This window comes from Dipodomys merriami, unplaced genomic scaffold, assembly GCF_024711535.1.
Source record: "Dipodomys merriami isolate MVZ:Mamm:240054 unplaced genomic scaffold, mDipMer1.0.p SCAF_2, whole genome shotgun sequence".
NCBI classification, from domain to species: domain Eukaryota; kingdom Metazoa; phylum Chordata; class Mammalia; order Rodentia; family Heteromyidae; genus Dipodomys; species Dipodomys merriami.
The window spans coordinates 69979080-70000419 of NW_027203381.1; the positions used below are offsets into that span (position 1 = coordinate 69979080).

General features: G+C 43.8%; 1 protein-coding gene and 1 pseudogene across 1 annotated transcript in view; one reads left to right on the forward strand and one right to left on the reverse strand.

Moving 5' to 3' along the window:
• Positions 1–2788: 2788 nt before the first annotated feature.
• LOC138832733 (U5 spliceosomal RNA) lies at positions 2789–2890 on the reverse strand (annotated as a pseudogene).
• Positions 2891–5835: 2945 nt separating this feature from the next.
• Positions 5836–21340, forward strand: part of Osbpl11 (oxysterol binding protein like 11) — a 74416-nt gene continuing 58911 nt past the window's right edge. Inside the window, exon 1 of the mRNA XM_070030002.1 lies at positions 5836–6783. Coding sequence (XP_069886103.1) covers positions 6593–6783 — 191 coding nt within the window. The 5' untranslated portion in view covers positions 5836–6592. The remainder of the gene's footprint in view (positions 6784–21340) is intronic.

Sequence of the window (21340 nt, forward strand, 5' to 3'; positions counted from 1 at the left end):
TGCTTCTGGAAGCAAGTCCTTGTACTTTTGTATCTTGCCCAGTGTCTCGAGTCCCCTGTTCAGCTCAGTGGCCTGCTGCTCTCCTCAGCTCAGCGCCTTCCTTCAGCCAGATAACTCAGCCCCCTCTCTCTTTAGTTTGGCTCCTCCTCAACCCACCTCTGCTCAGGTGCAACAGATTTTTGACTTTTTCCTTTTACTGTGGGGGGCGGACAGGGAGGAGTCTTAATTATATATTGGTTAATTGGTTAGCTCTAAGATGAACCTATGTGGGGGAAATGAATGTGACGGTTGGGGAATATGTGAAAATATGAGATGTGGTGGTGCCCAGCTATAGTCCCAGCACTCTAGAGGCTGAGGCATGGGAATCACTAGTTCAAGATCAGCTGGGGCTACATAGTGAGACCATGTCTAAGTAAAATAAAACAGAGGAGTTAAGTGACAGACAATACTCCGCAGTGCCATGTGTAGGAATTCACTGCTACATGGGAACAAAAAGAAATATAAAGCCACCAAAGAAAGATACATGTGAAAGGTACTAAGGAGGAAGTTTCATCTGGAACACAAAGTCAAAAGGAACTCCAACCCTGCAGACAGATGGGAATCATCTGTAATCATCTTTAAACAACTTTCTCATACACCATTGGCCAACAGGGCTCAAGTGAATTCTATCTACAAACATTTAGATCAGCTTTCTTTCTTTGCCTGGAATAATGGGAGAAGATGACGAACATCAAATGCTGTTTCAGTTTCCTCTCTCTGACTCCAGCAGGTCTTAGTATTTCCTGTTCTTTCTATTTATTTGAGGGATATATATTTAAAAGTATGTTATTTGGTGGTGCCTATACACCGTGGAATTTTACACAGCCATTAGGTAGATTGAAATTATACCATTTGTAGGGAAATGGATGGACCTAGAATTTCTGTTAAGTGAGATAAGCCAAGCGCAAAGAGACAAATGGCACATGTTTTCTCTGATACGCGGAAATTAGATCTAAAATACACTGGGATAGGATAAATTATACAGGATTCTAGGCACTCACACACAGTGAGAACAAAAGAGGATACTCTTAGGGGGAAAACACAAAGACATTTATTTATTTATTTATTTATGCCCACACTTGCATTCTTACTTTTTTTTCATTTCCACTCGAGCCTGGTGCTGTACCACTTGAGCCATACTTGCATTTTTAGTTCTTTCTTGTTTAACTGGAGATAAGCATCTCTCAAATTTGTTTGCCCAGGCTTGCTTCAAACCAAGATAATCAGATCTCAGCTTCCTGAGAAGCTAGAATTGCAGATATGAGCCACTATCACCTGGCTCTAATTGTACCTAAAGGTACAATTAGCTCTTTTTTTTTTTTAAGAATAAGTTTTTTTACTGTGAGAATACTGTACAGAGGAGGGGTTACAGTTACATGAGCAAGGTAATAAGCATATTTCTTATCAAGCATTGTTGTCTCCTCCTTTGCTTTTCCCCTACCATCCTTCCCTCCCATTTCCACAACTACACTCCCCTCCCCCCACGTAGCTCTTAAACTGTATTATTGCTAGATGACAGTATCTTTACAATAAAATAATAATTTAAAAAGAGCTAATTTTACTGTCTCCAAGGTATTAAGTGACATAATTTTAAGCTCCATGGGGGGCTCAGGAGAAAGGTACAGGGAAAAGCAAACAGTGGTAGCAAGAAATTTATCAAAATGCAAGCACAGCAGCTACTTCCATGTTCTTTCTTCCTTTTTTTTTTTTTCTCTCTCCTTTTAGGTCCTTGACCACAACTCGAACTCCATACCTTCCATTTTTGCTCATTGGCTAAATGCTCTATTAACTGAGCTGTACCTCCAAACCCAACTCCTGTGCTCTTACCCACTGTACCTCAATTGTATTTATTTTTGTTTTACTTCCATTACTAGCTTTAAGCTTAGCAGCCAGTAATGCTGCTATTTTAGATCCCTGTAGCTGAATCACCCAGCTGGGCTAGGAAATTGTTACAAGATTTCTGCCTACACAGGGAAGGGAGGGCTAGGGGAGTGTGAGGCTCCTGAAGGATTGAAACTCTGCTCGAGTATAGTAGTGACTCCGTTAGGAATATGAACATCTATCTTTCTCTTCCTTTCTCTCCTTCCTTCCTTTCTCTCCTTTCTTTCTTTCTTTCTTTCTTCCTTCCTTCCTTCCTCCCTCCCTCCCTTCCTTCCTTCCTTCCTTCCTTCCTTCCTTCCTTCCTTCCTTCCTTCCTTCCTTCCTTCCTTCCTTCCTTTCCTCTCTCTGTCCCTCCCTTCTTTCTTTCTTTTAATTGTGGAAATACCACACAGAGGGGTTACAATTACATGGGCAAGGCAATGAGTACATTTCTTATCAAGCATTGTTGCCTCCTCCTCCTTTGTTTCCCCTTCCCATACCTTCCCATTCCCCCACCCCCACCCCCGCCCTGCCAAAGTTGTAAAGTTCATTTTCGACAGAACGTCTTGTACATCTCATTGTTGCAGTGGGTCCACCTGTCCCTATTTAAACAATTTGTTTTTCCCCTTCCCCTCCACAAATTATTCTAACATCAAATACAGTGAAAACAGGGTTTATATCATGAGGGAGGGACATACAAAGCAACAAAGAAATATCTTATAAATATGATAGACACAATAGCAAGAAAGAAAAAAAACATTTGAGTCCTTAACTTGGGGTTCATTTCGCTTAACATCAACTTATCCAACCATTTCTGCTTGTCTCAGATATATACTAGTTATTGAAAATAAGGGAAACCATGGGACCTATGTTTCTTTGGGCCTGGCTTACTTCACTTAATATAATTTTTCCCAAGTCTTTCCACTTCCTAACACGGAAATCTTTAGTAAAAGGAGAAAGATTTATATGACCTGAAGAGAAACCAGAGTATTCCCTCCCTTCTTTCTTTCTGTCTTTCCTTTCTTCCCTTCCTCCCTCTCTCCATTCTAGTTGAAAGTTTTAGACTCAGAAAAAGCAGGTCTCTTGTGCTTTGGGGAAGCAAACCACCCTTCCCTTCCCTTCTGTCCTCTGCATTGAGTTAAAAGAGAACTTAAAAAATAAAAGTGAGGGCTTGGTGAGGCTTAGTGGTAGAGTGCTTGCTTAGCATGCATAAAGCCCTGGGTTCAACTCCTTAGTACTACATAAACAGAAAAAGCCAGAAGTGGCGCCGTGGCCCAAGTGGTAGACTGCTAGCCTTGAGCAAAAGAAGCTCAGGGACAATACCCAGGCCCTGAATTCAAGCTCTAGGACCAGCTTAAAAAAAAAAAAAGGCCATGGAGGGCCGGGCACTGGTGGCTCACACCTGTAATCCTAGCTACTCAGGAGGCTAAGATCTGAGGATCGTGGTTCAAAGCCAGCTCAAGCAGAAAAGTCTGTGAGATTCTTATCTCCAATAAACCGCCAGAAAACCAGAAGTGGTGTTGTGGCTCTAGTGGTAGAGTGCTAGCCTTGAGCTGAAGAGCTGAGGGACAGTGCCCAGGCCCAGAGTTCAAGCCCCATGACTGACCAAAAAAAAAAAAAAAAAAAAAAAGCCAGGGTCTGAGAAGGTGGCTTAGTGGTAGTGTGCTTGTCTAGCATGTATGAAGCCCTGGGTTGGATTCCTCAGTATCACATAAACAGAAAAGGCCGGAAGTGATGCCATGGCTCAAGTGGTAGAGTGCTAGCCTTGAGCAAAAGAAGCTCAGAGACAGTGCCCAGGTCCTGAGTTCAAGCCCCAGGACTGGAAAAAACAAAGGCCAGCTAATCAGTTTTCAGTGCTAACTGGATGCCAAAATTTGTGCTAAGCATTTTCTATGTGTGTTCCTCATTCTATTTCTGTTTTACTAAGGAAAACTGAGGTTTATCAAAGTAGCCTGCTGAAATCACACACACACACACACACACACACACACACACACACACACACACACACACACACACACACACAATGTGGCACTGCCAGGATTTTGTTACCAAAGTTTATGCTTTGCCTGCCCCTGCCATCAGTGCTAGGGATTGAACTTGGAGCCTCACGTATATGAGGTAAATGTTCTGCCACTGAGCTACAACTCCATTTCTCCAAAATGTGTATGTTCCTAACTTACTATAGCATATTCATTCAATCACTCAATACATGTGTCAAGCAATACTGAAGTATTGAGGACACAAGAGTGGAAGGAAAGAATCCACTTGTTCCTTATTGAGCTTCCTTTTCAGTAATTCACAACAGACATGTTGTCCACTCAGACAATGTCCAACAAAGCATCTAATGTCACATGCTGTGAGTGGTAAACCTAGGAAGTTTGAGGGCCTGGGTCCAATCTCTAGTACAGGAAAAAAAAAAAAAGGTTAGATACTAGTAAGAAAATTAAAGCAGTGTGGAGGAATGGAGGGACTACTGCTCCACAGAGTGGCCAGGGAAGGCTCATTGAGATGACTCTGAAGCTGAGATGGCCCTGTATACCTGCATGTTCACTGATACCTACAAGCTGGTGATTTCCAGCAATATCAATTTATATAGATACCTACAGATGACATGGCTAGAAAATTCATTTTATTTGGAAGACAAAGTTGGCCTCCCATAGAAATTTGTTGATGGCTTCAGAAATATATTGGGTGGTGTGTCTGCAGACCTGTCCAGAAAACACCTGGACACCTTTACCAAACACAACCACTCTTGTGTGTTTGTGTAGGTAGGTTCCAGTACCATGGCTTAAACTTGGGGATTCATGCTCTCATTTGGTTAGTTGCTTGCTTGCTCATGGCTGGTGCTTTACTAGTTGAGCCAAGCCTCCATCCTGACCCTTTTAGCTTGTATTTTTCAGTTTTGACTATCTTTTCAGTAGCTACATCAGTTTGTTGTGATTAGAATAAGCCAGTCCCCAAGTCTCCCCACCAGTGAAAGCAATGACAAAATAGTTTCAGCATCCCTAAAGCTTTTGAGTCCTTGACCTTGAGTTGCTATGTTCCTCATCTCACTTTCTATTACTCCAAAGACTAGGGTGGGTTATTTCTATGGTGTGCTGATCCCACTAATTAGATCTTCTCTCCAGGGTTGGACTGTGAAGGATAACTCTAAATCCTAAATCACAATCCTCTGTTGCAACAGCATCCATAAATACAAATAACCAAAGATCTTTGGAGTTTCAAAGGGGCATGATCAGAGTTGTGATCTGTGACAGCATTGGAACGGAAGCGGAAGGCTCTGCAAGAACTATTGCACTGGTGTAAATTCGATTCATTGGCAGTATTGCTGCCTTATCTGAGATAGTGTGGAACCACTTCGCTCATCATCTCCTCTCACTTTCTATAATAGCTGCCTAACTAGTCTCTCTCCTTCCTCTTTTTCTCTCATTAAAATGAATTCTGTATGTCCGGCTAGAAAAGATTGGTTGAATTTATTTGTTAATTTAGTATTTATTGTGTTTAGCAGTAGTAGAGTCAGAAGTCAAGGCATCCTGTCTGTAAAGTCTTTCCTCAAAGGCATGGAATGATTCCTCAAATGGAAAGCTAGGACTTGGTTACGAAAGCCGAAGTCGCACTCCTCGAGGCCAAGACTCAACCAGTCATTTCCTTCCTCCTTCCTCCTTCCTGCTCAGCAGCTCTTCCGGTTCCCCGGATTCCGCGGCTCTCTTCTTTTCCGGCCAGCTCCGGGCCCCGCCCACTCCCAGAGGTACCGCCCCCTTGATGGCCCAGTGGCCCTCATCAAAGATGGCGTCTGAGACTTCGGTACTGGAGGAAGTGAGCTCACACTACTCCGGAAGGGAAGGAGGGGGAGCGAGAGCGAGAGAGTGACCCGCCGTGGGGCTGTGGGTGGGGCGGTGGCCGCGGCCCTGGCATTTACGTTTGGAACCGGAGAGAGCGGGAGGGCTGGGGGGGGAGTGGTTGGCCCGCTCCGAGGGGGCCCCAGCGGAGGACCAGGCCTGGGGGGAGCTGGAGGAGGTCTCCCTGAACGGCTCGCCGACGACCGGAGGACAGGTGGCCCTGCGAGCCGGCGGCGCGCCCCCGCGGCCCCCGGCCCTGCCCCGGGCTCCGCGCGCCGCCTCAGGCCCCAAGCCCTACCCCGGGCTCCGCGCGTCGGCCCCGGCCGGGTCTCGGGCGGCGGCAGGAACCGCCGAGCGGGCTGGACGGGGCCTCCGCTGAGGGGGGGAGCCGTCGGAGAAGAGCGAGCCCCGAGGTCAGGCCGCGGCCCCGTCCCTCGCCAGGCTCCTTGGCCAGCGAACCCGCCACCTCGTCCTCGTCCCCCCGGTTCCTCCTCTGGGTTCGTCGCCAAACCCTGGAGCTGGGTGATTCCCCTCCACCCCACCCTCCTTTTCCCCTGGCGTTTGCCAGAGGGCGGTCGCTACCTCGCCGCGGGCTCTCCGCCCTCCGCGCTGCCCTTGCTCGCTTGAAAGTTTGGACCCGCGCGGGCATGCATAGCCCCTTCCATTCCTGGACCGCAGGCGCGTCCCGCTGCAGCCGCCGATCCTCGTAGCGTGATCGATCGCCACCAGAGCCGAAGAGGAGGAGACCAGGCAGAGAGAGCCCCTGGTCCCCTCTCCCGAAAGCCATCCCCCCCCCCCCCAACAGAGGTATTCTCTCCCGCGCCCCGTGGCACGGCCATCTGGGAGTTAGGATGCAGGGGAGCGAGCCGGTGTCCACCATGAAAGTGTCGGAGAGCGAGGGGAAGCTGGAGGGCCTGGCCTCCGCCGTGACTCCGAACAAGAACAGCAGCAACAGCAGCTGCGCGGGCGGCGGCGGCGGCGGCGGCAGCAGCAGCAGCAGCAGCAGCAGCCGCGGCGGCGGTGCCAAAGGCTGGCAGTACAGGTAAGGGTCCTGGCTCGCAGGTGCTGTCCCAGGTTGCATAGGGCCGCCTGTTAACTTCTCAGAGTTTGGAAGGTAAGGGTTGGCCACTGGCTTCTCGAAGCAATGTCTCGTCTGAACTTGGGGCTTCACCTTTTTCTCAGCAAGATTCACTTCATAAATTCATTCAACAGGTACTCGTTGAGGTTTATCGAGGAATGTAGAAATTGGATCCCTGGACTCCTACAGTCCAGGAGCTAGCTAATTCTTGCTGTGATTTAATTCGGTACCCACTTTCCTTTTCTTTTAAGTCCCAGTCTGGGATTTGAACTCTGTATCTGCCACTTTTGCTCACTGGCTAGCAATCAACTGAGCCACGCCTCCAACCCCAAGGGTTGGTTCTTGGCTTGCATGTTTTTTTTCTTGTTTTCTTTTTCTCTGTATCCACTTCTGCTTTTGCCTCGGTTGTAACCTGATTACTAGCCTTACTTTAAAAAACTGTTTAACTCAGCTCTTTCTTGCGCCTAGCAGATACTATGTGCTCAAAACTTAATTTGTCCCGATGATTGGAGTCATTGATCAGAAAAGATGCTTGCCCTCTAGGTGTTTGTGACTTAGAAAGTCTGATCGGCAGGATGAGCAAAGTAGGATAGAGTACCTGCTTCTGGCACTCTAAGCCTGATCCTGAACATTTTTCAATTTCAGTTGCTGTCCACTGAAATGCTTCTGTTTGGACAAAGTCTACATTTCTTTTTTTCATCATCATTATTATTATTATTATTTTGACTTGAACTCAGGCTCTGGGCACTGTCCCTGAAACTTCTTTTTGCTCAAGGTTAGCACTCTACCACTTGAGCCACATTGACACTTCCTGCATTTTCTGTTTATGTGGTACTGAGGAATCTAACCTAGGGCTTCATGCTAGTCAAGCACTCCACTACTAAGCCACATTCTCAGCCCAAGTCTACATTTCTTTATTTTCATTAATGTGAATGAAAACTTAAAGGAACTAAAGCGGGGTGGAGTAACAAAAGTTTTGTCTCTTTTCTTTTTTCCTCTTTTTGATTTTATGTAAAGTATAGGAGGGAATTTTGGCCCATAATTTTAAAAATGAATGAAGTTAGGAATCCAGTGGTATTGAAGCCAAAGGGATGAATTCTTTTGGTTAGCTGCCTGTGTGTAAAACCAGTCTATTTTAGCCATTGTGCCATTTGTATTGTGAATTGTGTTTGGAAGAGGTTAAAGCCAAGATTTGGTGAACAATATGTATTAATTATAGATAACATGAATACATGTGAAATATACATGACTATTCACAGGATGAAACAAAATAGAGAAGATAACTAATTGGTAAGAGATTGTAGGCCAGAGATACATTTAGCTACTGTGAGCTATGGAGACATGGTTTTGCAGTTAGTGGTGCTGGGTATTGAACCCATACTTCACATGTACTAGGCAAGTGATCTGTCACAGAGTTGTAGCCCCAGAAAGTCAACTGGCTCCTCTTCCTCTTCTCCCTCTTTGCATAAGACTCATCATAAAATCAGTTCATTTTGTAGGGATATTTTGACATGACGATACAATTCAGGTAGTAAAAGTTCAGTCTGCTGGGTGCCGGTGGCTCACACCTATAATCCTAGCAACTCAGGAAGCTGAGATCTGAGGATTGCGCTTCAAAGCCAGCCCAGGCAGGAAAGTCCTGGAGACTCTTATTGCCAATAAACCACCAGAAAAACCGGAAGTGGTACTATGGCTCAAGTGGTAGAGTGCTAGCCTTGAGCTGAAGAGCTGAGGGACAGTGCCCAGGCCCAGAGTTCAAGCTTCACGACTGACAAAAAAAAAAAAAAATCAGTCTTCTGACTTTTTTCCCTTTATGTATGTGACAGTACTTGGGGGGAGGAAGGGTTTGAACTTTTCGCTCAAGGGCTCCACTTCTGGCTTTTTGCTGGTTAATTGGAGAAAAAAGTCTCACAGACTTTCCTGTCCCAGCTGGCTTCAAATAGGAGTCTCAGGTCTCAGCCTCCTGAGTAGCTAGGATTACAAAGAATGAACCACTGGTGTCCATCCATCTTCTGATATTCTTTTTTTTTTTGGTCTTGGGGCTTGAACTCTGGGCTTGGGCGCTGTCCCTCAGCTCTTCAGCTCAAGGCTAGCCTTCTACCACTTGAACCACCACCAAAAAAGTGTATGACAATACAGAATAATCATCTCTCACCATATTAGTAGTATGGTTTTTTTTTTTGTTGTTAGTTTGTTTTGTTGGATGTAGGGCCTGAACTCTGGGCCTGGGCACTGTCCCTCAGCTCTTCAGCTCAAGGCTAGTGCTCTACCACTTGAGTCATAGTGCTGCTTCTGGCTTTTCTTATGTGGTGCTGAGGAATCAAACCCAGGACCTCATGCATGCAAGGCAAGCACTCTACCACTGAGCCACCTTCCCAGCCCAATCTTCTGATATTCTAAATTATAAAACCCGGGCTGAATTAAAGTACAAAATGGAACAGATTTCTTAGCATTGAGCATAGTTGTCATAAAGCCTATGTGCTTTACTTTTCTAATTTAATGTTATGATAAGGAATTAGTCTTTTGTAATTTTCAAACCAGGATTGTCGAATCACAAAATGCAAAAGTTGTCAGGGGAAGTATAACAGGAAATGGCAACTGTCAATGTAAGGCATTGAAAGATCTGGAAAAAATGAATAGTCAGAGTCAGCTACATTACTTCCTTGTACAGAAATCAGAGTCCCATGACTTTATATCTCCAGGAACACCCAGAGTTAAGGAAGGTAGATACAGGGGTGAACAATCTCAGAGATAGCCGCTAAAATTTAAAACAAAAAACAAAAAACCATGTATCTGGAAAATTCAGTTTTGAAGAACTCCCTCCCACTGATGACATGAGTATGGTATACTGCATTTACTTCCTGATGTGCATTTTGATTTTAATATGGCTTGCCAGGACTAATGCTTTTTTTTTTTTTTTTAACCTTGCTCTGAAACTAATTTTATCCCTTTGCCTTTTCCTCATTGTTCTGAATTGGCCCCTACCTCAGCTTAGCCTTGACCCTGTTTAAAAAAAAAAAGGAAAACAAGAACAACAACAAACAATAACATACCCACAAAATCCTTTCCTCTTGAAAGCAGTCACACTTAACTGCCTCTCACGTGCAATCTGTGGCAGTTTGCTCTGTGTTCACCAAGGACAGTGTGTGCTCTTTGGTTTTCTTCCAGCACACTCCCTGTAAGTATATCCTGTTAGAATTCTTTTCTTGACGTTGCTTGCTTGCTTGTAGTGCTGTACATGGAACCGAGACCTCACAAATGATAGCAAATACTATATACATAATAGTCATTTTAAAAACTGTTTTGACAGTATTTTCTCTTGATCTCCCCTTCTCTGTTCCTTTCTCAGTTTCCCTGACTGCTTTTCCTCTTGAGGCCAGTATGAATAGGCCAGCCTATTCTTGTCTCATAAGATAAGTTTATGTATACTTTTCTTTTTGAGACCAGATCTCACTATATAGCCGAGGCTGGCCTCTAACTTGAAACCCTCCTACCTCAGCCTCCCACTTGCTGCCAAGAGCAGTTCTGTGTTACCACACCTGGCTCATCTTTGTTTATTTAACACAGACAGAACTTCAAAACCAGAACTCATATTTTTACTTTCACTTCTAAATTATGAAAAGTTATTTTAATTGATTTAATTTTTTCTGGTTCTGGGTTTGAATTCTGGATCTGGGCCTAGGCCCTGTCCCTGAACGTTTTTTCAGCTTAAGGCTAGTGCTTTATCACTTGAATTATAGCTCCACTTTGGGCTTTTTTAGTGGCTAATTGGAGATTAGAGTCTCAGAGACTTTCCTACCCAGGCTGGCTTTGAACTGCCATCCTTGGATCTTAGCCTCCTGAATAGCTAGGATTATAGGTGTGAGCCACCAGTGCCTGGCCTATAAAGTTAGTTTTGGTGGTGGTGGTGGTCATGGTGGTCATGGTGGTCATGGCTTGAACTCTGTGCTTTGGCATTATCCCTCAGCTCTTTTTTGCTCAAGGCTAGAGTTCTACCAAATTGAACCAGGGCACTACTTGGAGATAAGAGTCTCACAGGGTCTTTTTCCTGCCTGGGCTGGTTTTGTACTGTGATTCTCAAATCACATGCTCCTGAGTAACTAGGCATAAACTACTGATGCCTGGCTTTAAAGTCTTTCCTTCTTTCTTTCTTTCTTTCTTCCTTTCTTTCTTTCCTTCCTTCCTTCCTTCTTTCCTTCCTTCCTTCTTTCTTTCTTTCGCTCTTTGTAGCACTGGGAATTTAATTTATCATTTGAGCTGTGTCCTCAGTACTTTTCATGGAATTTAAAAATGACTTGATTCGGGTGTGTGTGTGTGTGTGTGTGTGTGTGTGTGTGTGTGTGTGTGTGTGTGTGTGTGTGTGTGTGTGTGTGTGTGTGTGTGTGTGTGTGTGTGTGTGTGTGTGTGTGTGTGTGTGTGTGTGTGTGTGTGTGTGTGTGTGTGTGTGTATCTGTCTGTCTGTGTGTCTTTCTGTGACTGTCATTAGTATGGTTTTTTAACTCAGGGCCTTGCACTAGCTAAGTACATGCTCTATACTTGAGCCATATTTCTAGCTCTTTTTGCCTTAGTTATTTTCCAGATAGGGTCTTGCATTTTTCTCTGGGACTGGTCTCCTATGTTTGTTTCTTTTATAGCTGGTAATATGGTTATGAACTACCACATCCAACTTGGTGGTTGAGATGGGAGTCTTCCTAACTTTACCTTGCTGGTCTTGAAACTTTTATCTTTCTGATCTATGTCTCCTGAGGACCTATGATTAAAAGTATGAGCCAATATACCTGACTTATATTTAACTTTTAATCAACCTGAGGTTTATTTTGAAATATAGTTGAGACAAATACCTCATATAGAACTTAGAATTACCCCCAAATTCAACATAATAAAACAGTATCTTTAAAAATTTTTTTTTTTGAGATGGGATTTTCTGTGTGTCCCAGGCTGCCTTCAAATTCCAAGTCCTTCCTGCTTGATTTCTCCCATAGCTAGAATTACTGGGTACCACTGTACTTAGCTAAAATAAAAACATTTGCTATTTCACAATGTCTGTGGGTTTGAAATGTTGATGTGGGTTAGCTGTGTTCTCTGCTTCTGAGTCTTTCAGATGGTGATTATCTCAAGGCTTGCCTGGGAAGGATCAACTTCGTAACACAGGACTTTTGACATAATTCAGTTCCTTTGGGTCTATTGGACAAAGAGCTCCGTTCTCATGACTAATTGCTAGAGGCCTTACAGCTTTATGGCCACACAGCCTCTTATAACATGGCAGCTTATTTCATCAAAGGCAGAAAATGAGAGAGCTCTAAGCAGGGTGCAATGGTTTGTGCCTATAATCCCAGCCACTGGGGTGGTGAAGATGGGGAGGCTTGTGATTCAAGACTAACTCAGGCTAGGTGCCAGTTAGTCACACCTGTAATCCTAGCTACTCAGGAGGCTGAGATCTGAGGATCACGGTTCAAAGCCAGCCTGGGCAGGAAAGTCTGTGACACTATTATCTCCAATTAACCGCCAGAAAACACACATACACACACACACACAAACCAAGCTAAGTGGCACTGTGGCTCAAAGTGGTAGAATGCTAGCTTTGAGAGAAAAAGCTCAGGGACAGTGCCCAGGCCTTGAGTTCAAGTCCATGGTAGACAAAGAAAATAAAGACTAACTCAGAAAACCCTTTGTTTGTGTGCTGGTCTTGGTGCTTGAACTCAGGGCCTAGGTACTGTCCTTGAGTTTCTTTTGCTCAAAGCTAATGTTTTACCACTGGAGCCACAGCTTCACTTCCAGTTTTTTCTGAATAGTCTGTTGGAGATAAGAGTTATGGAGATAAGAGTTCCTGCCTGCTAGCTTCAAATGGCAATCCTCGGACCTCAGACTTCTGAGTAGCTAGGATTACAGGTGTGAGCCACCAGCACCAGCCAGAAAACCTTATTAAGGACCCACCATCATCTCAACTACTAGCTGGGTGGGTATGGTGGTGTGTGTCTATCATCCCACCTACATGGAAAGCATAAATAATAAGATGGTGGTCCAGGCAAAGGCAGGGCTAAAACTTGAGACCTTATCTACCAAATAAGTACAAAAGCAAAGAGGGTTGGGGGCGGGAGGGGGGGGAATGGCTCTAGTAGTGGAACATCTGCCAGGCAAGAGCAAGGCCCTTTGTTCAAACCCCCAGTATGAGAGCAGGAGCAGAGAGAAGGAAGGAAAGAGAAAGAGAGACAGGGAGACAGGAGACAGAGACAGAGACAGAGGGAGGAAGAGAGAGAGAGAGAATGAGAGTGCGAATGAGCACTGGAAGGAAGTGAAGCACAGTCTTGTCTTTTTTTTTTTGGTCGGTTGTGGGGCTTGAACTCTGGGCCTGGGCTCTGTCCCTCAACTCTTCAGCTCAAGGCTAGCTAGCTCTATACCACTCGAGCCACAGCGCCACTTCTAGTTTTCTGATGGCTTATTGGAGATAAGAGTCTCCTGCACTTTCCTGCCTGAGCTAGCTTTGAAATGCCATCCTATAGATATCAGCCTTCTGAGTAGGATTACAGGTGTGAGTCATCTGTGCCTGACTGAAGCACAGTCTTAACCTAAACATGGAAGTGACTGACTGTTGGAATTCAGTCTTAGCTGTGGTGTGACTACCAGCAGGTAGGAATTACTGGGTATCATACCAGAACATGTCTGATAGACTTGTTGGAAAGGTAATGTCGCATAAATAGTCATCTACTGAGAAATTTCTTTCTTTCTTTCTTTCTTTCTTTTTTTTTTTTTTTTTTTTGGTCAGTCGTGGGGCCTGACTCTGGGCCTGGGCGCTGTCCCTCAGCTCTTCAGATCAAGGCTACCCCTCTACCACTTGAGCCACAGCGCCACTTCCGGCTTTTGCTGCTTATGTGGTTCTGAGGAATGGAACCCAGGGCCTCATGCATGCAAGGCAAGCACTCTACCACTGAGCCACCTTCCCAGCCCCCTGGAGAAATTTCTAAAACAGAGATTGAGACTTCGTTTGGGTTGATCAAACACATTTGATTTGATTTGGTTGTTAGGGAGTAAGAGGCTTCTAGCTTTCAGGAGATGCGTTGGAATGACTTCTGAGCAGAGGTAATGGCTGCCCTTTGTTCCAAACTATTTTTCAAGAATGTTTATGTAGCAGACAGCTTCAAAAGATATAGTGACTCCCTTCTGAACATAGATCAGGTGTAAAGATAATTTTCTTTGTCTTAGGCTTACTGCTTATTAAAAGATTTGGGTTCTTCTGCTGAGCTTGAGGTGTCTCTTCTGTAACAGAGTCCACCACATGCACAGGTATCACCTGCTCCCCTGTGTGCCCTGTGCAGGGGACTGAAAATCTACATTGTTACTATGCTAAGTTCTGAGTACTGAGGATTCTCATTTCTTTATTTTATTTTTTGAGGATTCTCATTTCTGATTCAGGAGTCTCATATGTTCTGCTACTATCTATGAAGTTAAGGCAGGCTTATTTGGTAACTTGAAAACAAGGTAAATCTCAGATCATTTATAGTTCCTGACAAAAATAACCTAAAATAATTATTATAGGTTATTGAACCCAGGGCTTTGACCTTGCTAAGCATGCATTGTATCGCTGAGCTATTCCCTAAATAATAACTACTTTTCTGTATACTTTTTGTTCTGTGGTGCTGGAGATCGCAGCTAGAACCTCATGAATGCTAGGCAAGCACTGTACCACTGAGCTATACCCCACCCCATCCAGTAACTGATTTTTAAAATAGAAAAAGTAGAATCTCTGAGCCTATTAAGTCCCATTATTCTAATTAAAAAGTGTCAGGCTTGCAAGTTAAGAAACTTACAAAACTGATCTATGCCAGGCACTGGTGGCTCACACCTATAATCCTAGCTACTCCCAGAGGCTGAGACCTGAGGCTCATGATTCAAAGCCAGCTGGGGCGTGAAAGTCCCTGTGAGACTCTTATATCTGATTAACCACCAGAAAACCAGAAGTGGTGCGGGCTCAAGTGGTAGAGTGCTCAACTCGAGCTGAAGAGTCAGGGACAGTGCCCAGGCCCAGAGTTCAAGTCCCTCGACCAACACAAAAAAAGAAAAGAAGAAAACTGATCTAGAAAATGAGCCCTTTGGCTATAGATGAGTTGATTTTCAGGAGTGGGAAAGAACCAGTATTTGTAAAGCACTTACCATATTCTCCAACATCTAGAGGTTGGGAAGTAGTGCTGTGACTCAAGTGGTAAAGTGCTTGCCTTGAGCTAAAGAGCTGAGGGACAGCGCCCAGGCCCAAAGTTCAAGCCCCATGATGGACCAAAAAAAAAAAAAAATTAAAAAAATCTTACTACTACAACATCTAGAGGTTGATTCTCTCAGATTATTTCCTTATTACATATCTGCAAAATAGATATTTTGATATCTATCTGCAGTTGAGGAACTTAGGGTTAGACTATCGTTTACCTGCAATGACCAGGAATTCACATCTTACCTGTGTGTGGTAAGTCTTAGCTCTTTCCCTCACCATAAATAGCTTCCTGTCTTGCCATGTAAAGGTGTCTTCTGTGTCACCCTCATTCAGGCTCTGTGGTCAGGTAACTAGTTAGTTATCTGTGAGAATTGGATGATACATACTCTTTCTTGCCTTTTTTTCCTTTTTGGTTTGTGTAGGCCATCATTTGACAGCTCTGCTTCTCAAACTTGGTGAAGTATCTAATAATGTTATACCCTTGGGGTTGTACCTTGGGGTTTAAAGTAGTCCCTGATAAACCTTTTTGGGGGAGTTTTTGTATTATCTTCAAAATCAAAGGATTTTATAGCTTATTCTGTAATATATCTGGATTTTGAGACGTCAACACCTGTTGAGATGGGAAACAAAGTATCATACAGGTTAAAAATTGTTAGTTTTTCTTTTTTTTTTTTCTTTATCTTATTTTTGCCAGTCCTGGGGCTTGAACTCTGGGCCTGGGTGGGCACTGTCCCTGAGCTGCTTTTGCTCAAGGTTAGCACTCTACTACTTGAGCCACAGTACCACTTCTAGCTTTTTTGAGTAGTATATTGGAAATAAGAGTCTCATAGACTTTCTTGCCTGTGCTGGCTTTGAACCATGATCCTCAATCTCAGCCTTCTGAGAAGCTACGATTACAGGTATGAGTACTGGCGCCTAGCTATTACTGTTATTCTTAGTGTGATAATATCTCTGTGTGTGTGTACATATATATATATATATGTACACACACACACACACACACACACACTATCTGGTCTATTTTTTGTGCCAGTACTATGACTTAAACTCAGGGCTTTGTACTTTTGCTTAGCTTGCTTGCTTGGCTGGTGCTCTACACTTTTTTTTGTTTTGTTTTGTTTTGTTTTGGTCCGGTCATGGGGCCTGAACGCTGGGCCTGGGCGCTGTCCCTCAGCTCTTCAGCTCAAGGCTAGCGCGCTACCACTTGAGCCACAGTGCCACTTCCGGCTTTTTTCTTTTTGCTTATGTGGTGCTGAGGAATTGAACCCAGGGCCTCAGGCATGCAAGGCAAGCGCTCTACCTCTGAGCCACCTTCCCAGCCCCGGTGCTCTACACTTTATCTACACCTCTAGTCTGGCATTTGCTTATTCATTGGAGATTTAATCTTGCAGATTTCTGCCTGAACTGGCTTCAAACCATGATCCTCCTGGTCTCAGTCTCTTGACTAGCTAGGATTACTGACATAAAGTTTTGGCACCTTGCTTCATTTTATCCATATGTAAATATACAGTCTAATGGCCTTAAGCATATTAATGGTATTGTACACTTGTCACCACTGTTTATCTCAGTACTTTTCATCCCAAGTCAAACTTTCTATCCATTAAACAATATCTTTCCTTATTACCCCTCTGCCTGTCTCCTGACAGCTAGTATTCTGTCTTCTATCTCTATGAATTAGACTGTCCTAAGTACCTCATAGACATGGAATCATTTTGTGCCTGGCTTATTTTACTTATATCAGTGTTTTCAAGGCTGCCGTTGTATTCATCAGTTTTCTAGTAAAATACTTAAGACAAAAGGTTTGACAGAGGGGCTGGGAAGTTGGCTCAGTGGTAGAGCACTTGCCTTGCATGCCTGAGGCCCTGGGTTCAATTCCTCAGCACCACATAAGCAAAAACGAAAAAAAAAGCCGGAAGTGGTGCTGTGGCTCAAGTGGTAGAGCGCTAGCCTTGAGTTGAAGAGCTGAGGGACAGTGTTCAGGCCCTACGACTGGACCCCCCCCCCAAAAAAAAAAAAGAAAAAGTTTTGACAGAGAGAAGGAAGGAATGACATTGTCCAAAAAGAAATGTACTCTTTACCTGACTTATATAACTGTATAACTTATATATAACTTATATAACATTACCTTTGTAATAACAATAAAAGAATTTTTTTAAAGAGAAAAAGGTTGTTTTGGTGCAGTTTTAGAATTCCATTCCAAGATGAAGATGGGTAGTCATGGGTCTCGAGGTTATTATTTTGGTAAGAGTGGGCGACAGAGCAAAAAGTATAGTATACTAGGAAGCAGAAAATCAAAAGAGGAAGAGACTAGAGTTCTGCAATTCCCTTCAAGGGCATACTCCCAGTGACCTAAGACCTTCTATAATGCTCCTCAACCTAAGGTCCACACACTTGCTAGTAGCACCACCCTGGGGATCAAGCCCAAGGTGCGGGTGCACCTTTGAGGAACAGTCAGCATCCATATTAGAACCATGTTGTAGAATTACCAGTTAGCATGTACATAGAGAACACCTGCCTTTCAGAAGGATGCAGAATTCACTAGACTATGCGCCACAAAATTGATGTTCAGATACCTGTTAGTTATTGTTGTTTTGGTTTTTTGTTTTATGGTGGTCCAGGGGCTTGACTTCAGGACTTCGGTGCTGTTCCTTAGCTTTTTAACTCGTTTGGTGTTCTACTTGAGCTACAAGTCCACTTCCACCATTTTTTTTTTTTTTTTTTTGCAGGGTGGGTGGGCAGTGTCAATTGGAAGAATCTCAAGACTTTCTTTTCCCAGGCTAGATTTGAACTCCAGTCCTTAGATCTCAGCCTCCTGAGTAGTTAGGATTACAGGCTTAAGCCATTTGTGCCTGACTTCCTCAGGTTTTTGTTTTTGTCAAGTTCTCTTTATGTTGCCCACGATGGCCTTGAGCTTGTGGTTTCAACTGGTCTTCCTCTCACAGCCTTCTGAGTATTTTTTTTTTTTTTTTGGTCCGGTCATGGGGCTTGAACTCTGGGCCTGGGCATTGTCCCTCAGCTCTTCAGCTCAAGGCTAGCACTCTACCACTTGAGCCACAGCACCACTTCCGGCTTTTTTCTTTTTGCTTATGTGGTGCTGAGGAATTGAACCCAGGGCCTCAGGTATGCAAGGCAAACGCTCTACCACTGAGCCACCTTCCAACCCCCCCTTCTGAGTATTTGAAACTATAAGCATGTACCACCATACCTGGCAATTCTGTTACTCAGTATAACTATTTCTTTTTTTAAAAACTTTTTGTTTTATGCAAGTACTATTCTTTTTGTTTGTTTTTGTTTTGGTAGGTTGTGGGGCTTGAACTCTGTCCCTCAGCTCTTCAGTTCAGGCTAGTGCTCTACCACTTGAGCCACAGCACCACTTCCAGCCTTTTCTGCTTATGTGGTGCTGAGGAATCGAACCCAGGGCCTCATGCATGCAAGCACTCTACCACTGAGCCACCTTCCCAGCCCAAGTATAAATATTTCTTTTTTTTTTTTTTTTTTTTTTTGGGTCCGGTCGTGGGGCCTGAACTCTGGGCCTGGGCGCTGTCCCTCAGCTCTTCAGCTCAAGGCTAGCGCTCTACCACTTGAGCCACAGCGCCACTTCCGGCTTTTTTTTCTTTTTGCTTATGTGGTGCTGAGGAATCGAACCCAGGGCCTCGAGCATGCAAGGCAAGCGCTCTACCACTGAGCCACCTTCCCAGCCCCCAAGTATAAATATTTCTGTAACTGGACTGTTCCACCGATTTATTTTTTATTTTTTATTTTTGCCAGTCTTGGGGCTTGAACTAAAGGCCCAGGCACTGTCCCTGAGCTTCTTTTGTTTTAGGCTAGCACTCTACTACCTGAGCCACAGTGTCACTTCTGGCCTTTTCTGTTTATATGGTACTGAGGAATCAAACCCAGGGCTTCATTCATGCTAAGCAAGCACTCCATTGCTAAGCCACATTCCCAGACCAGCCACCTATTCAGTTTAATTGGATAGTTTTTTTTTTAATGCTTCAGTTTGGTTGTAAAAACCATAGAGCATTTAAAATGGAAATTGTGAAATAGTAAAGGGAACAAGATAAAACCACTAATAATTCTTCCATCTAGTGATAACCATGATTACTATTAAGTACTTTCATCCTTTTATATACTATATAAAATTTTGCACTAGGCAGTTTTAATGATCATAAGTACTTTCCCATGTTGTTAAAAACTCATAAACATTTTAATTAGTAAATGTTGTTTAATTAAATTAATTAATTTTTGTCAGTCATGTGGTTTGAACTCTGGGCCTGGGTGCTGTTCCTCAGTTCTTTAGCTCAAGGCTAGCACTCTTATCACTTGAGCCACTGTGCTACTTTTGGTTTTCTGGTGGTTTATTGGAGATAAGAGTCACAGACTTTCCTGCCCCAGCTGACTTTGAACTGCAGTCAGCCTCCTGAGTAGCTAGGATTACAGGCGTGAGCTACCGATGCCTGGCTATTTTTGTGTTTTATGGTATTTGACCTTGGCCTATGTTTGCTCAGCAGGAGCTTTACCATTTGAACCACACTTTCAGCTAGAAAAAATATATACATACATATTTACAGTGAAATGAGGATGTCTGTGTTGTATAATAATTTGCCTCGATCTCTTTCTTCCTCTCTCTTTTTTGAACTGAGGATCTCACACTTGCTTGGCTTGCTTGCTCATGATTGGTACTCTGCCACTTGAGCTGTTCCTTCACTCTGGCTTTTTACAGATTATTTGTGGAGATGGACTTTTCTGCTAGGGCTGGCTTTAAACCTTGATCCTTTGGACCTTAGCTTCCTTGGTATCTCAGATTATAGGCATGAGCCACAGGCTAGGCCATTCTTGATGTCAGTTGGTTTTTACTCAGATAAGCAAATTCTCCCTCTGTTTGTCATGCTATTTATAATCCAGAAAGTGAATAAATGCTAAGCCTTTTTAAAGGGCACACTTTGATATGTGGCTTTGCTAGTATCTCGTTTTTAGTGGCTACAGCTTGCACAAACTTACATTTTTTGTTTGTTTGTTTGTTTGTGGGGTTTGAACTCTGGGCCTGAGCGCTGTCCCTGCACTCTTCAGCTCAAGTCAAACATTCTACCACTTGAGCAACAGTGCCACTTCTGGTTTTCAGTAGTTCATTGGAGATTAGAGTCTCACAGACTTTGCTGCTCGGGCTGGCTTTGAACCATGATCCTCAGATCTCAGCCTCCTGAGTAGTTAGGATTACAGGCATGAACCACTGGCACCCTCTTTAAAATTGTTAATGATGCTAGCTTTTTGCAGGCTTGCATCCATGTGTTTCTTTTTTTCTTTCTTTCTTTTTTTTTTTTTTTTTGGTCCGGTCATGGGGAGTGAACTCTGGGCCTGGGCACTGTCCCTCAGCTCTTCAGCTCAAGGCTGAACCACAGCGCCACTTCCGGCTTTTTTCTTAATGTGGTGCTGAGGAATCGAACCCAGGGCCTCAGGCATGCAAGGCAAGTGCTCTACCACTGAGCCACCTTCCCAGCCCCCATGTGTTTCTAATGGCAAGAAAAGACAGCTTGATGTTCTTGACATATTGCCAGTCATGACTATTGTCCTGCAATGGATGCATTGGAAACATGGAGACTATAAACTTTTTTCCCAAGATGTAACCATGGCTATACTAAGTATTTTTGTCATTCACAATTTGGGTTGGTCTTGGGAACATTTTCAGACATCAGTGGAAAATTATTCTAGCAAGTTCATATTTGTCAAATATCTTAGGGTTGTTTTGTTTTGGCCTCTCAGCTTGTAGTTAAATACCACTATGAGTCAGGGATCTTTAGAGGACTAGAGCCCATGGATCTGTCTATTTATCTAAATTGAGGTGAAGAGTTGGGTCATACAATTTTGCAGGTTGAGAAATCTCACAGCTCTATTATCTGTAAGATGGAAACTGAGCAAAGCTTGGTGATATCTTTTCTGTCAATTTGAAGACCTAAACCCAAGGGAGACTCCGGTTTAAATTCCAGTTGTGGGCCAGAAGTCACGTATTCCAGTGTCAGAAGCAGGCAGTACTGGTTCAAATGCTATTCCTATTCTGAACAATACATTCACAGAAATAGTTTTTAATTTGGGAACCCAGGGCCAAATCAGATTGACACATAAAATCAACCATCCTAGTATCTAATTTTACCTAGGCTCTGGAGTCCACCTGTCTTAAGCCTCCTTCTCTTCCCCTTTTCTTTGTTTCTATCTGTCTGCCTTTCTCTCTCTCCTTTCCTTCCCATTGGGCATTTGGACCTACCATGCCTATTCCCACATATCTTTAGCTATCCCTGTTCCTCCCAGCCTTTCTTCAGTGACTGC